At 34.7% G+C, this 17,537-nt stretch overlaps 1 protein-coding gene across 1 annotated transcript; it reads left to right on the plus strand.

Moving 5' to 3' along the window:
• The first annotated feature begins 14,036 nt into the window (after positions 1–14,036).
• Positions 14,037–15,074, plus strand: LOC149218847 (uncharacterized). Its single transcript, XM_089386644.1, has 3 exons — positions 14,037–14,343; positions 14,432–14,502; positions 14,624–15,074. Exons 1-2 carry the CDS (start codon positions 14,037–14,039, stop codon positions 14,482–14,484), a joined length of 360 nt encoding a protein of 119 aa, XP_089242770.1. The 3' UTR covers positions 14,485–14,502; positions 14,624–15,074.
• Positions 15,075–17,537: the final 2,463 nt, after the last annotated feature.

Below are 17,537 nucleotides of genomic sequence, written 5' to 3' on the forward strand. Positions count from 1 at the left end.
ATGCAACACACTGCACAGAGCCATGCCAGGTCTAGAACCTACAAAATTCTAGAAACTAATCCTGAAGTATTGGTGCGATTGGGGGATGAACCACGCAACACCAATATTTCCATTATAGAAACAGTACAAGAGCTGAAAAGTGAAATGGCTCGATTGAGAGAAGATAATGCAAGGGTAATGCAGGAACATGAGAATATTATAAAAATCCTGTCAGATAGACAGAACCAGCGTCAACCAATTCCAAACTAGGAATACGGACAAATGTATGGGGAACAATAATACTAAACAAAGTACCAAGAGATAGAAGGAGAGGGAAGAAAATCAGAAAGAAAAATCTGATAATGCATCAAAACTCAAGACACAAAAAAGACAACAGATAGAAGTACAAGGAGAATTCTGAAAAATAAAACCACCCCTCTTTGAAGGTGAGCAAGAGGAGGCAGCAGAAGCCTAGCTTATCAATATGAATAATTACTTCGAGCTCTATGAGTACGACCATAACTTAAAAGCTCACTTGGCCATTTTTCAACTCTAAGGGAAAGCCACCCTGTAGGGGGAGGAGGCAAAACCGTGTGTGGAGTAAATGAATAGAGCATTACATGGGAAAAATTCTAGAGGCAATTTAAGGAAATAATTTTAACTGAACGATTTAATGATGAAAAATCAAAGGATTTTCATGACTTAAGATTAGCACAGTTGACCATCGACGAGTTCATCACTAAATTTACATTCTTACTTCGGTATGTACCTTACATATGAGAGGAGAAGGCAAAGGTGCAACGATTTGTTAGTAGTCTTCCTTTGTTTATGAAGGAGCACCTCGAATTCGACAACCCAAAAACCATGGATGAGGTTATAAGGAAAGATTGAATATGTTATCAGCAAAACTGGGAGAAGGGAGATATAGGAAGAAAGTGGACTGATAAAAAGGGGATTAAATTCCCTGTTGGCAGCAAGGGAACCAAATTTGTACTTAATAAAGGACCTCACAAGGGACAGATTAACAGAAATGTTAACAGAAATCAGACCAGATTTAGAGTTCCTAATGAATCCAAGACCAATGAACAGTCGGGCCGAACAAAATTTGAACTCGCAGCAAGACCCCCAGTACAATGCTGGGGATGTGGAGGACCGCACTACATTAAAAACTATCCCAATCGTAAAGGAACAGATCAGATCTCGCAAATTCAGGAGGCATCCATTGTAGGAGAAGTAGCCCGGAGCATTCCTAAAATTAATGCTGCCCTTGAAGACCACCAGGCAGAGTACCAACCCACCATGGTGGAATTCAAAGGTAAAATTTTTGACCAAACTATTTCTATTTTAATTGACCTAGGAGCTACTCTAAGTTATGTTAGCCCTAAGATAGTTGATCAATGTTATTTGCAAGCTATCAAATTCAAGAATCCTGGGTTAGTACAGTTAGCCACAGGGGTAAAAAGACAAGTATTGGCTAAAGTCAGCAATTGCATGCTGAAAATAGCAGATCAATCCCTAAAGGAAGATTTGAACATGCTTCCCCTAAGATCCTATGATGTCTTATTAGGCATGGACTAGCTAGAATTACATTTTTCCCTTATAAACTGTAAAACTAAAACCATCCCCTCTATAGATGAGGAAGGAGAAAGGTGTGGAATGCAGGGTATTTTAAGGCCACTAAAACTAAGACTGATAACTGCTTCACAGTTGGAAAAATTTATCAGAATAGGATATCAAATTTATACAATTTCGGGGATTTTACAACTCGAAGGAAAAGCAAAATTCTTTAGAAATATACCTGTAATACAAAATTTTTCAGATGTATTTCCTGAGGAAATTCTAGGATTCCCTCCAAAAATAGATATAGACTTCACTATTGAATTGGTACTAGGAGCAGCTCTGGTATCCCGAGCTCTGTAATGTATGTGTATCCCAGAATTGACAGAATTAAAAATTCGACTACGAGAATTGCTGGAAATGAATCACATTCATCCGAGTGTGTCACCATGGGGAGCCCCAATGGTCTTCGTTAAAAATAAAGATGGAACTCTGTGCATGTGTATGGATTATCGCCAGCTAAACAAGTTGATTATTAAAAATAAATACCCCTTACCCCGCATGAATGAACTGTTCGAGCAAGTGAAGGGAGCGACATTGTTCTCAAATATTGATCTATGTTCAGGGTACCATCAGATCTGAATAAATGAAGAAGATATAGCTAAAAAAACATTTAGAACCCGTTATGGGCATTATGAGTTCGTGGTCTTACCCTTTCGGGCTGACCAAAACTCCCGCAACCTTTATGTTTCTTATGAACAATATATTTCATCAATATTTGGACAAATTTATGTTAATTTTTATTGATGATATAGTGATTTATTCTCGCCTTATAGAAGAACATAAAGAGAATCTCAAAATAGTGTTGCAGACTCTTAGAGAACACCAGTTGTATGCTAAATACAGTAAGTGTGATTTCTTTAAGGAACAGATTCAATATCTATGCCACATTATTACGAAGGATGGAATTTTTGTAGACCCAGAAAAGACAAAGACCATAATGGAGTGGTACATACCAAAGGATGTAGCATATATAAGATCATTTATGGGTCTAGCTGACTATTACAGGAGATTTTTTGAAGGTTTTTCTAGAGTAGCATACCCCTTTACCTCCCTACAAAAGTTGGGAAAAGACTTCAATTGGACAACATAAATCCAGAAGAGCTTTGACCATATTAAGCATTTACTAACCACTACACCTATTATGAGCATTGTAGATCCAAATAAGGATTATGTATTTTGCACTGATTCTAGCAAGGAAGAAGTGGGCGGTCTCTTAATGTAAGAAGGCAAAGTGATTTCCTATGAGTCCAGGAAACTCAAGGAGTACGAACAAAAGTATTCTGTTTGTGATTTAGAGCTGACAGATGTCATTCATGCGCTAAAAATGTGGCGTCATTATTTGATGGCAAAGAAATTCCTCCTAATGACTGATCATCATAGCTTAACCAACTACTTTAAATAGCCCACTCTGAATGCCAGACAAACCAGATGGATCGAATTCATTAGTGGTTTTGATTTTGATATCAAACACTTGAGTGGTAAGGAGAATCAGGTTGCATTTGCTTTGAATCAGAAGCTACATCGCATTTATGAAATCTCTTATAGTGAGATACATACCACCTTCCAAGAATTAATCAAGGAAGAAGTTGGATAGGATCTAGAATATTAGTCCTTATGGTAGCAAGCAAAAACCTTGAATAACCATAAGCGTTAGATGGGATACAAGATAAATTATGAAGGCTTGCCAATTTACAAAGGAAGATTGTGTGTGCCTAACCAAAAGAATGTTAAAGATTTAAAATTAGATGAATATCATCAGAACCCCTATATAGGCCACCCTGGATACTAGAGGCTGATTACAGCACTTAGGAAGGAATACTTCTAGCCTGGCATGAAGAAGGATATAGCGGAGTATCTAACACGTTGCCTGGAATGTCAGCAAGTGAAAATAAAACATCAACATCTAGCCAGATTACTTCATCCAATACCAATTCCAGAATGGAAATGGGAAAGCATTTCCATCTATTTCATCGGAGGATTGCCTAGGTCCAAAATGAAAATGACTCAATCATGGTGGTAGTGGATAAACTGAGAAAGTATGCTCATTTTATACCCATGAAATCAACCTACAAGGTTGTGCAGATCGCCAATATATTCATGCAAAACATTTTCAAGTTACATGGATTGCAAAAATATATAATCTTTGATCGTGATGTAAAACTTACATCAACATTTTGGAAGTCTTTATTTGAAAGATTGGGCATAAAGCTTAATTTTAGCACCACATACCACCCTCAAACGGATGGGCAAACCAAACGGGTAAATGAGGTGTTAGAGGAGATGTTGTGAGCTTATGTTATGCAACGACCTTCCAAATGGGAAGATTACCTGCACTTAGTAGAATTTTCCTACAACAATGGCTATCGCACATCCTTGCAAATGAGCCTGTTTGAAGTTCTGTATGGGTGCAAGTGTCAAACCGCTTCCAGTTGGGGAGGACCAGAAGATAAATTAATGCTGGGACCCGAGATGCTAAAATAAATGGAGGAAATGGTCAAGAAGGCTAGCTCCAATTTAAAAGCCGCGCAAGATCAACAAAAGAACTTTGTTGATTGAATGAGGAGCTTAAGGGAATTCCAAATTGGATACCATGTTTATGTGAGGGTACGACCAAAGAAAAGAACATTACAATGGGGCGGGTGTACCAAATTGGCACCTCGATTTTGTGCCCCATTTAAGGTCTTGGCCCGAGTCAGACCAGTGTGCTACCAACTCGCCTTACCCAGCCATATTCGGGTGCACAACGTCTTTCGTGTTTTGGTGTTCAAAATATACGTTTATGATCCTAAACATATAATTAATTTGCAAGGCATACAGGTAAATGATTTTATAATCTGCCAAAAATAAAATGTTAATAGCTCAAGGAACTGACTAAAGTATTTCCTTTGTAGGTCAAACCAGAAGGAAAATTCTTACTCAAACCTCTAGTTATAGTCAATCAGAGAGAAGTAACGCTACAGAAACGATTTATCACCCAGGTTAAATTGCAATGGCAGTACATTGGGCGAGAAGAGGCTACCTGGGAAGCTGAGCAGGTCATGAAGGAATATTTTCTGGGTCTGTCTGCATCAGGACAACATCGGGAGGATGTTTGATTTTAGGAGGGGGAGATGTCATGTCCCCAGGAAAAACTATAATTATTTTATTTACTGCAGTAAAAACAAAAGACTCGATTTTTTATTTTATAACATTTGAACTATTTATTAAATTTTGTTAATTAAGAATGAGAATTTATTGAGAGTGTTAACAAATATTGTAACTCTCTTTCATATCAAGAAATTGGGGAATAGGTAGTTACCTAGCCCTAACTACTTTTCCTGATTATGAATTCTCCAAGAAAGAAATCAAGAGGGTAATGAGCAAGTACCTGAGAGAAGAACTTGGAGAGGAAGAAAAAGGAAATTCTGTCGTGTTGGAGGGACAAATGGAAATGAGAGCTAAGTCTGGTGATGACCAGATAGCTTGGATTCGGTGACTGTTAAGTCTTGCAAGAGACATCAGTCTTGTGAGCAAAAGCTCAGGGGGAGACTTGGCCTGAAAGCAAGTCTCATGGTTGGGAGGATAAATCGGTGAAGTACAAATAGACTTTCGCAGTTTACTGATCTAAGTTTGTTTACAAGTAAGTATTGATTCCTTTGTTTCTTAACCATTAAACTATGTACATAGTATCTCTTGCACTAGAGTAAGTAGTATAAGGATGAACTGTAGTAAATAAAGAAAGGCAACAATAAAGGAGAACTAGATGAATTCATGCTGTTTACAGAAGAAATACTGTAAAGATGTTTAACTAGAATGCAACAGTATTATGGAAATTATGAACTAAAATGGAAAAATACATTGCTATGTACTCTTACAATAGGGAGAGACTTACTACGGTAACAAAAATATAACGAGATTTGTGACTACGAATACAAAATACGATACAGCACTGCTAAATACCTAGTCAGTGAAAGAACAAATTTTCTAAATGAAACAACATACAACATTAAGGATCTTCAAAAGATTTAACTAAATAACTGATACATTTATAGTCGAAATATTAGAACAAATATAGAAGTCAAATAGATTTGACGCTAATACGTACATGTATACAGAAAGATATGCTCATTAAAATTTAAGCAACTAACTATTATAGAAAACCTCATGGCAGGGCCTAGACTTGAAACAAACTTTCCAAGCACAAACAAATTTACAACCGAAATTTCATGTCTGATATATATATAAACCCCTTCTGGCAGAGTGGCTACAAGGCTAGAGATTCCTATAAAATACCAACGAGATGAAGTAGTCGGATAGGGTTTTCCCAATGCGATTTTCCCTCTAAGCCTGACCGACATGAAAAACAATGGTAGCTCTGTTCAATTACAAAAAAAATCCCTCTCTTCGTGGGTCAAGACCCCAATAAACATTAATGATCTAAAATAAACATTATAGACATGTCTAGTGCCGATATATAAGAAATTCAAGAGAATCTACCCAGCTGGCTAAAGGGTAAATAGCTATAAATCGAACCCAAAAGAATGAAACCCTATAGGATAAAACCCTTATCCAGAAATTTATAAACAGAGTATTCATAAAGGAAAATAGCAAAATTATGAAATAGAGATTAATATCAACTTGAGAAATGAAGCCTGAGCATCTAGACCATAGCAAATTTAGAGAATAGAGATGTAGAGCAAGATTAATTGCGTAAAGTGTTCAAATTTAAATACATTCATTTATCTGTCAAACGGAGGAAAACCCTCTTTAGTCAAAAGTTATAATAATAACCTACATCAAAGGCAAAGTGCCATCGGAGCTTGACTTCACAAATTACATCTGAAACTTAGCAGCGAAATACGCTCGAAAGGTCTATCTTAACTTAAAATAAAACAAGCATAACCCTCTCTGGTTATCAGTGCCCAGAGGAGTTCGACCTCTTCTAGACCCTTAGAATCGAAAAGGGGCAAACACATACCTAGAACCCCTGCGCAGAATATGTCATAGCACCATGACATAGCAATACAGGTTGTTGCCTGCTTCATAGCCCGAAGCACCAGTGAACCTCTGAATTCTCCTGCAGCCAAACCCATATCAATGTAGACGTTAGAAACTGTAAGAAAAGATGAATTCTTCCATAGAAAAGAATATTACCAGACTAAAGGGTTTGGTTACGAGTAAGAAATGTGCGACGGACTATGTTCCCCACTGAAATCAAACCAAGAATGCCACTCCACAACTGCAAAAGAATCAAATGGGAATCCTGTAAGGATTCTTAGATTAACCCTGATCGCCTAAGGCCAGGACTAGATATTTGCGCACCAAAGGCTCAATAAGTGAATTCGTAACTCACACCATGGATAACCCAAGCTACAAGAAAAGTTTCCACCGCCAGATGGGATCGAGACAACAAAACCCTTGATCTAGTGAATATGCCGAGGAGGAATGGCGACCTGGCAGGTGGACGACACACATGCCGAGAGCTTCTCCCGCCAAGGCTCGGGAGTATCAAGCATTAAGTTAGAATAAATGTAAAGATCTATCAGATCTATAGTATTAATATATATATAGTACAAGGTTAATCCAATATCAAATATTGTGACAGCCTTGGAACTCAACCATTAGTATTAAGGTTATGATATTGTTGATCATTCATAAGGTTATGATATTTGTAATCATTGGTAGCGATTAGAAAAAAAATGCATTTGATACTTATTCAATGTTTAGAATGAATGCCATGATTTGCAAGGAATGTAAGAAATTATTGGATTCAAAATGATCATAGAGTTTACTATAAGATAATATAGTTAAAGTAAAAAAAAGATTAAGTGGATATATGACACAAGCCCCAAGATTAAATTGAATTTTTTAATAAAATACTTTTCTGCTTAAATATTAAATTGATTTTTTCAAAACTGATTTCCTTCCTTACTTTTTTTAATTATTCAATATTTTTTTATAATATTAAACTTTTTTATATAATATTATTAATTAAATTTAAATTTTGGTTGCAACTATTTTTCAAATAATGGAGTTGCTAGTAATTAGTGATCATTTAAAAAGCTGGAACTTTACAAATTAAACAACTTAAACTTAAAATTCTTAAAATTTTAATTTTAATCCAAAATAATCCAAAAACAATATGCCAAAAAATAATTTAATCTATTAAATAAATTAAAAAATTAATTAAATATTTATAATATATTTTAATAAATAAATACTTCTTTTAACCCTAAATATAATTTTACATATATAGATGTATGCTAATTTGGGAAATGACTTGGACATCACAGTACCATCGAGAATATTGCAGGGTAAAAACCTTGAATAAACAATACTTATGCAAGAAACTGCTTAAGATATTGAAAATGGATATTATTTGTTGAAGTACTTGGAGGAAATGAATCACAGATTATAAGGTTTTCTCTATCGCGTACGATCGTCCATTAAAATATTAAATTCATTCCAACATTTGAATACATTTCGTTTGAATAGATTGCGTCATATAGGAATCGTTTGAAGCTTACGAAATATGTTATGCTTGAAATTTATTTCAGGCGCACCTACTGTAATTTCAGAGCCATTTGAAATTGGATTTTGAATTGGGGGAAAATTCAGAATCATTTAAAATTGGGGAAAATTCAGAATCATTTAAAATTGGGGAAAATTTTAGAATTATTTCAAATTGAGTTTTAAATTCGGAAGAAATGTTGTTGCCATGGACAACTTTTATTTTGGATCTGCTGGAACAACACTGGCCATTAGCCCTACATATCTTCATTATCGAGCTGATTTATTTAAATTCACCTGGCTGTATAACAATTTCCCCGTGACGACATGGGTTTGAAGATAAAGACGGTAAATGGAACTCCCAATTTAATATAGCTTCTTCTAGTTCGTGATTTCACAGTTATAAGGACTCGGCCATTTGTGCAACATGAAGATGCGGTGGCGATCGATTGGATACAGGAAGCAACGGTCATGCTTTTACGTCGAATGTGGAACGGTAAAAAAAATTTCAAAAAGAAAGTTCTTTCGTCTTTGATACCACGCGAAGTACCCACGCCAAGGTGATAAAATATGCAAGAAAAATCAGTGTAAGTTTTTCATTATCATTTAAAATCATATTTGTAGGCTAAATTTAAAATTTTACACTATCAAATTTTATATAATTTAAGTGTATCTAATGGTTAAAAGTATGTTTTTATTTCTAAAAGTCACAGATTTAAAATCACAGAAATAGAGTATGTATGCCTTAAGAAAACAATCAAATCACTATTCTTCTACAAACAAAAAAATTTATACACCAATTTAATATATAGAACATGTATACCTTAGAAGAACAATCCAATCACTACTATCCCACATACAAAAAAATCTCATACACTAATTTAATATCTATCTTTGTGACCTTAAAAATTAGGTTATAATTATAAATTTTATAGTATTTTTTTCTACTTTAGTTTTCTCCACCAATTTCTTACATTACACTACAATTGCTTTTATAATAACTTTTTATTTCAATTTTTTAAAATTTAAATATAATAGTATTTATAATATTATCATTTATATTATTACTATTTATTAAATATTATATAAATATTATATATGCACTTTATTTATAATATGCAAGAGAAACGTGTGTATGGTTCCATTATCATTTAAAATCAAATTCTTAGTTTAAATTTAAAATTTTACATTATCAAATTTTATTATAAACTTTGATTTTTCTTTTTACATTACATCGCATCATCCTTTTATAATGATATTTTTTTTTATTAATATATAATAATAATTATAATATTATTATTTATTTAAAAGAATAATTTAAGATTTAATATTATTATTTATTAAATATTATATAGCAACTTTATCTTAAATAAACCAGAAAAATGTATTATTGAAATATTTTTTATTATTATCATATATTAAATATTATATATCAATATTATTTTAAAAATGAAAAAAAGACATATAAGATTTTGATAGAGATGTTGAAGTTTGTATAACTTTATATTCACACTCTCAAATCCCAATTATTGAAATCACTTCTTAAGCTTAGAAAATAAAGTCATAATTGGCAATTCACCATTATATGGAAACAACAACTTGAGTTTAGTCTATATCACCTGTCCCTAATCCTCATTTTGAGAAGATTTCTACATATTCTTCACGAATTATCTATTCTTCTTTAAAGCTAGTTCAGCCACTCCATCAATATTCTTGGAGTTTAGTTTTGAATCTTTCTCACATGAAATAGAGTCTATTGGATGCTAAGGTAAGAGAAAACAAACTTCACTCATGGTGCCTTTGCAAAAAGTAAATTCCTACCTAAATTTTTTCTATAAATTTTTAAATAACATTTGCATAGATCTATTTTCTAGGTTTCTTATCAATTTTTGTGTTATTGTTTTTTTCGGGTAAATAGTGTTAATTGCAAAAACTAGTATTTACATAATACATTACAAAAATTAGTTTCATCTCTCACTGTGTAGCCTATTTCATAGCTAAAAGTACTCTCCTTAAGAAGGGGAGGGACATTTGAGTACTAAAACATATAAAAATGACTAGAATGAAACTAAAAAACTTGCCTAGATAGCATTGTACAAAAATCACTGCAAATATGAGATAACAAAGCAAAAATGTATCACAATAAGGCTAGTGGGTCTAAATATGAGCCTCCAATCAGGATCGAAGTTGTTGGGCCCCTTATGGTGCTTCCTATCATAGGGGAAATGTTGAGATGTTGTTCAATCTTCTCCATTCTTCAATCAATAACCCTGAAGTTCCTATGTAGGTGTTCAAGTTAGTGAGGAATGTTCACGTGAGTTTCATGATGGTCTAGGAGAGTCTATCTAACTAGGAATTTAATTTTTCAATAAAGTTCCACCATCTGCATATATAGGTTGAGTCTTCTCCTCATATGATATATATCTATGATACAATATACACATTCAGTAAGAACTTTTTATTTAGGAGGGAGTCTTATGAGAAAAATCTCCCAAGTTTGATGTATGCAGATAAGCGTATGTCAATCACATGCTTAACAACATTTTTAAACTTGGTAGATATACGCAAATAGAGGTTAATGGATATGGATTTGATATGAATATTAATATTGATATATATTATTAGAAAATAATAATAACATTTATATTATAAAAATATTATTATCATTATATTATAAATACAATAATAATTATAATAATTATAATGGCAATATATTATTATTATTATATTTTAATAATATTATCATATTATTGATATTATCAATAGTATCATGAATATTGATATTATCAATGTAACTGATTATTAATATTATCATGCCAAGGGATTAATAAACCCAAAGAATTTATATTATAAGCCCAATGGATTATAAACCTATAAGATTTTTATTAAACCCAAGGATTTACACTGTAAATCCTATCAATAATATTATACCCTAGGAATATTAACGCTTAGATAAATAAACCCAAGGGATTGATATTGTAAATAAAAGACACTAATAAATCCAGGGGAATAATATTTAATCCAAGGGATTAATATTGTAAACGCAACGTATGTAAACCCTGAGATAAATATTATAAACACTAAAATAAGCAAGCTTCACCATGGTTGGCTATGACTAATTTTCACATTGATATAGTCTTTGTTGCAATGCGACGTTTGACCATGGTTGATTTTTATATTGAGACATTCTTTGCCACAATACAATGTTGGACCATGGTTGATTTTCAAACTGAGACAATCTTTGTCACAATGCGATGTTGGGCATTGCCACAAGGATGCATTGGACCCGGTGACAATGTTTTTCACAATGTGACCATGATTATTGAATGTGATTGACCATGGTTGATTTTAATATTAAGACAAGGGGTGTCACAATCTGATGTTGGATCATTGTTGACCATGGTTGATTTTCATATTTAGACAACCATGTCACAATGGGATAGTAGACCACGCTCGACTATGGTTAAACCCTTGAATTAATAAAAGCAATAAATTGATATTACAAACCCAAAAAAATAGTAAACCAAAAATAATAACACTAAAACCCCAAAAGAATAATATTAAACCCCAAAAAATAATATTATAAACTGAATGTTTTCGTAATTAATAACATGTATAATACTTCAAGTCATACTAACACTAAAACCCCAAAAAAATAATATTAAACCCAAAAAATAATATTATAAACCGAATGTTTTCAAGACATACTCAGTCATACTCAAGTCATACTTCAAGTCATACTCAGCCACATTTCAAGTCATACTTCAAGTCATACTCAGCCACATTTCAAGACAACTCTTATGCTTTTGGTGAATGTCTTCCTAATTGATGGTATTAGCAGATGACTCGTATTCTAGCAAATTCTGTCGAAGCCATTGTGACTGAGGTGATTCATCGTGGGCAAAACCAACTTATTTTGTTTAAATGCCGACGACTTCCAGAGTCTTAACCTCTGCAAAAAATAACAAAGATTCTATGGATCACGGTCCAAGAATATAAAGTTGAGCTGGTGATCAATTGGGTATATAGAGAATCAGAAAACGATCACATTCTTGTTTTTAATAGAGATTTCATAGTGTATAGAATGCATAAATGTATTTAATATTTTGTAAAATTTAAATGGAAGTTCTTTCGTAATTTAAATTTTGTGACTTTAGAAAATCTTAAAAAAATGTGGACAAGTCAGATTAATTTTTTTTTAAAGATTTACATTATTGCTAAAATAATTCTGTTCTTCTATTTCATTTTTTAATAAATATAAATTATTCATATAAAATAAACCCATTATGTCATAGTAACACCTAGTTATTTTATAAAATGCAATTAAGCAATGAAATTATTAAATTTTTTAATGTTCGAAAGGTTAATAACTTTTGAAAAAATAAATGCAATAATAACTTATTCACATATATTCTTTACTTTTTTTAATTTTTCTGTTTAGTTCTTTATGGTTAAGAACATATTTATTGAATGTTCTTCCCTTCTCTTTTTCGTCCTGGCTATGATGTTGGAGTTTTAGTCCTTGAGAATCTAGAGAAACTCTCGTCTTCTTGGTGATAGTCTTCATAATTGGCGGGAGCTATAATGCGTCCAGTCATTGTCTGGGAAACTCTCAACCTCTTGGTGGTAGTCTTCATAATTGGCGGGAGCTATAATGCGTCGAGTCATTGTCTACCAAATTTGAGAGAAACTATCTCATTCTTGGTCTTCGTAGTTGGTGTTTTTCATGAGATAACTCTTATTTTACCAAGTGGTGAGCGCTGTTGATTGCAGAAATAGTCCATCATGGCTGATTGCCAAATTTGGTTGCCCTGAATACGGTCAGCTGCGAAATTCTCAATCTTTTTAGAAAATTGAATAGATTTCACATTTATAGCGACTGGACCATATGTGCAACCTGAAAATGGGGTGGCGATCGATTGGATACAATGCAGAATGAAGCAACGGTAATGCTTTTTCGTGGGATGTGGTACGGTCAAGTAAAATCAATGAATGACTTCTTTGTTTTTTATCCCACGCCAAGGTGATAAAATATGCCAGAAAAAAGTGTGTAGGGTTTCCATTATCATTTAACATATTTATTTATTTTTCTTTTTTTTTAATTTAATATTTTACACTCACATTTTATTAAAATCTTTATGAAATTTTTGTACTTTTATTTTCTTCTAATTTTTTACATTAAAGTGCATCATTTTTTATAATCATTAAAATTTAAATACGATCATATTTGTCAATATTGTTTGAAACATTTATTATTTTTATTATTATTATTATTATTATTAAAATATTATATATCAACTATATTAATAATAAACACATTAAAGTGCATCATTTTTTATAATCATTAAAATTTAAATACGATCATATTTGTCAATATTGTTTGAAACATTTATTATTTTTATTATTATTATTATTATTAATGAAATATTATATATCAACTATATTAATAATAAACACGAAAAACACGAAAAACGTGTGTAGGGTTATTATTTAAAATCAATTTTATAGTTTAAATTTAAAATTTTACACTATCAAATTTTATTATAAACTTTATGGAATAATTTTCTGTTTTCATTTTCATCGTCCAATTTTTCACATTACACTGTGTCATATGTCTATAAGCTAATACTTAATACCCATAAATTTTTTTGTTTATTATGCGTATACAGTACCTTAATTAGATTTGCATCTGCACTTTAAATAAATATGTGTCATTCAGATGGTCACCACCGCCAGGTACCTAGCCTACCCTAAGGCGGTATATGGTGGCAGGTATTTAATATCGATGTGAAATCCATGAGTACCGATGGTCTATGGTTAATATAATTTCGATGGCATACATTACCTTTGGGCCATTCAAACCTTCGTAGACTTTGTGAGCTGGCGCCACCAGCGCTTGACATCTGACTGTTATATTAACGCTGCCGTCCGGATCACGTGACAGCGGTATGGCACTGAGTTCAGTCTTCCCGCGCCTTTCCTCCTTGGTATTGTCACCTCCATCGACGGTGGGCGTCTACTGCCAGGGATCAAGGGCCAGCACCGTGCCACGTTCTCGCCTCGGGCAGGTAGGGTATATACGCGGTTCCTCCGGTTTATTCGAGGTTTTTCCCTCGGCTCTCGATCTCCAGCTCTCTTCGCTTTTCCACTGCGAGGGTTTACCTTCTTGCTCCGCGCCGAGACCACAGCACTTCGGGTTCATACGCCGTTCCACAGGGGTTCCTCCTCATGCATCTCCAGTTTTACCTCGGCCAGGTAAACACTCTCCAGTTTAATGTTTTTGATTCGAATCTCGTGATTACAGGTTATGCAATCGTCTAAAGTTTGATCTTGTGTTTACCAGGTATGAACGACATTACCCGACCTTGGCAGATCTGGAAGAGCTCCCCTAAATGAGGCCGCCGAGCTGCAGAGGTATTTATCTGAGCACTAGGGTCTGTTTCCGATTGATGTAACTTCATTTCTCTCTGGTTGCCGGGAGTTTCCTCCATTATTGGAATGAGACCCCAACCTGATGACACATGGTTGGCCGCAGGTTTGACAGACCTCCGGTCTCGTTCCGATTACAAAGTCTTGAGATGTTGTTTTAAGGAGCCGGGCATCTACCCGCTTGCGGTGATTTTGGGTTCTACCCTGGATTCCAAAGCTATGAGTTTCGCTTGGTCTGCTTACATAAATGTGTACTGTTGTTAAACGTTTTCATGGCTACGACCATATATTTTGACTATTGTGAGAATCTGGTTGATAACCAGTTTGTTAATGATTTGTGAACTCGTTTAGCTCGTGGCCTATGATTCACATGTAAATATTTATATATATATGTTTTAACGCAGTTGCATTACGCCCCTGTCTATTTGTGGTATTGTTTGGAATGATTTCCTTCTGTATTACATAGGGTTTATATGTTAACTGAATGTATATTACATTTCTGAATGCATATTACATTTCCTATTCGGAATTCTTGTTGATTCGGACACTGTCCTGTATACATATTGTCAATTAGTTCAAGGGTTTATAGCACATGGCTGCCATATTGCTCAAGTGTAAGGAGAACGGCGCTGTCACCCCGCATCTGACCTCTGTTGATGTGTGGGCACTTAGCTGGGTGTTCCTTGTGATTGAAAACCCCCGAGGGTTTGTAAAGTGTTTAATGGTTATGCGGTATGATTCAGAAATCCTTGTTTTTGTTTCCAGCAAGTATTGTGTCTGTGACTTAATGCCATCGAGCGGTTATTTCCTCGGCACATCTCAATGTTTATGTTTTTCTTCTCAAAGAAAATTATTAATACTACGGCATTATTCCTGTCTTATGTTTGTAACACCTTACGGGTTATACCTTTATGCTCTCTGCAACAGCTGCACAATCTTTAAAATTTGTATCATGCTTAAGTTCTTGTTGTCGTTACTTCAGATTCGCCGAAACCCTTATGGCGGAATCGATTGAAGATCTGTTGTTATTTCTTTTTGGTTAAAAGAACCTTCGTTTAAGTTATTCATCAAGGTTTTGATACTGACTGTGATCATTGGACCACGATGTATTCGACCAGAATATTCTCGGGGTATGAATAACCAATTGTCTGGCTCGGATAACTCTTAAACTATGAATCCCCTCTTCTTGCACGAATAGGGTTCACCCAATGATTCTATTGTCTGCGGTATTGGTTCTCCATTTGTTCTGTTTACTCTGTCTTTCAGTTTCTACAGGTACAGTTCACAGTCGTTTGGGGTTTACAGACTCTATACTCAGTCTTTTGGGCTCTATAGATGTTCTATTTATATATTCTTCTTCCATGCAGAAGGTCGCAGACAGGTTTCTTGTTTATACAGATAATGTAAAGATTCTGTAGTTTGGTTTATAGTTTAAATGTCCATAACCTGCACAGCTGACTATAAACACACAGTTTTTCCTTACGTCTAGGTGTTTTATACCCTGTCAGAGTAGTCTTACTTGTGCTATCCTCTGCTTCGTACAGACAGTATGGTTTACATCCTACCCTGCTAACCACTGACAATAACAGATACAATTATGAATTACACAGATAAATTTGAAGACATAAGTGTCCGTTACTTACCTGGTCTCCTCTTGACAAGGTGAGTCTGGAACCAGTCTTTTGCGCAAATCTCTATGTAAAGCCTGATATCCACCCAACCGTGAGATCAGTCTCTCAAGACCTGAGTCTCCCCCCAAGCTTCTGCTTACCGGATCACTATCCTCAGTAAGCCAACACTGTGACTATCTCGTCCTTACCAGACTTAGTCCAAAACAAAGTTCTTTTTTTTCTGTTTTCCTCCTCTGTCTCTCTCTACAGCACAGAGAGAAACTATCCACCCCTTTTCCTTTTTCCTGGAGACCTTTCCAGTTAAGGAAGGTGGTTATTTTCAGTTCCATTAACTGTTTTCCCTTTTGGGAAACTCAATGCTCTTTGAGTAATTCTTTAAACATTACTTTAATGCATAATTCAAATCAACAGATTACTCTTTAAAAGAAAATAGTTCTCAATGTCATTCAGTTTTTACTGCAGTAAACTTTTAAATAATTACATTTACGGGGTCATCACATCTCCCCCTCCTGAGATTGGACATCGTCCCGATGTCTAGTGTCTCCAAACAGTTCTGGATAGGCTTTCCGAAACAGCTCTTCGTCCTCCCAAGTGGCCTCTTCAGGCCCATAGTGCTGCCATTGCACTTTAATTTGGGTAATAACCCGCTTCCGCAACTGCACTTCTCTCCGGTCGAGAATGCTCAGCGGCTCGACCCGAACTTCTCCTTCCGGTTCGACCTGCAATCAATAACAGTATCAGTCTTTTGTTACAGATACATTTTCAACTAGTTTTAGAGAAAAAATCCTTACCCTTATATCCTGCCACTTGATCACATGCTTAGGATCATAGATATATTTCTTAAGCATGGATACATGAAAGACATTATGTATTCTAATGTGGCTTGGTAGGGCTAGCTGATAAGCTACTGGCCCAACCCTTGCTAAGACCTGAAAAGGTCCGAAGTATCGGGGTGCAAGTTTAGCGCAGCTGCTCCACTGCAGAGTACTTTTCCTTGCCTGAATTCTGATATAAACATGATCGCCCACCTGATACTCTTTAAACCTTCTTTTTCGATCTGCAAAGTTTTTCTGCCTATCCTGAGCGGCCTTCAGGTTGGCTCGCACCTTTTTGACCATATCCTCCATCTCCCTGAGCATTTCTGGTCCCAACCTTAACTTGTCCTCCGGGCCACTCCAATTTGAAGGTGTCCGACATTTCCGTCCATACAAGACTTCAAATGGAGACATCTGAATTGATGTATGATATCCATTGTTGTAAGCAAATTCCACTAAGTGTAAATAGTCCTCCCATTGCGTCGGTTTTTGCATAACACATGCTCTCAACATGTCTTCCACCATCTGATTTACTCTCTCCGTCTGCCCATCAGTCTGGGGATGGTAAGCAGTG

The sequence above is a fragment of the Pinus tabuliformis genome, chromosome Q (genome assembly GCF_031772625.1).
Source record: "Pinus tabuliformis cultivar Carrire ecotype Pingquan chromosome Q, CPIR1, whole genome shotgun sequence".
Classification (NCBI taxonomy): Eukaryota; Viridiplantae; Streptophyta; class Pinopsida; order Pinales; family Pinaceae; genus Pinus; species Pinus tabuliformis.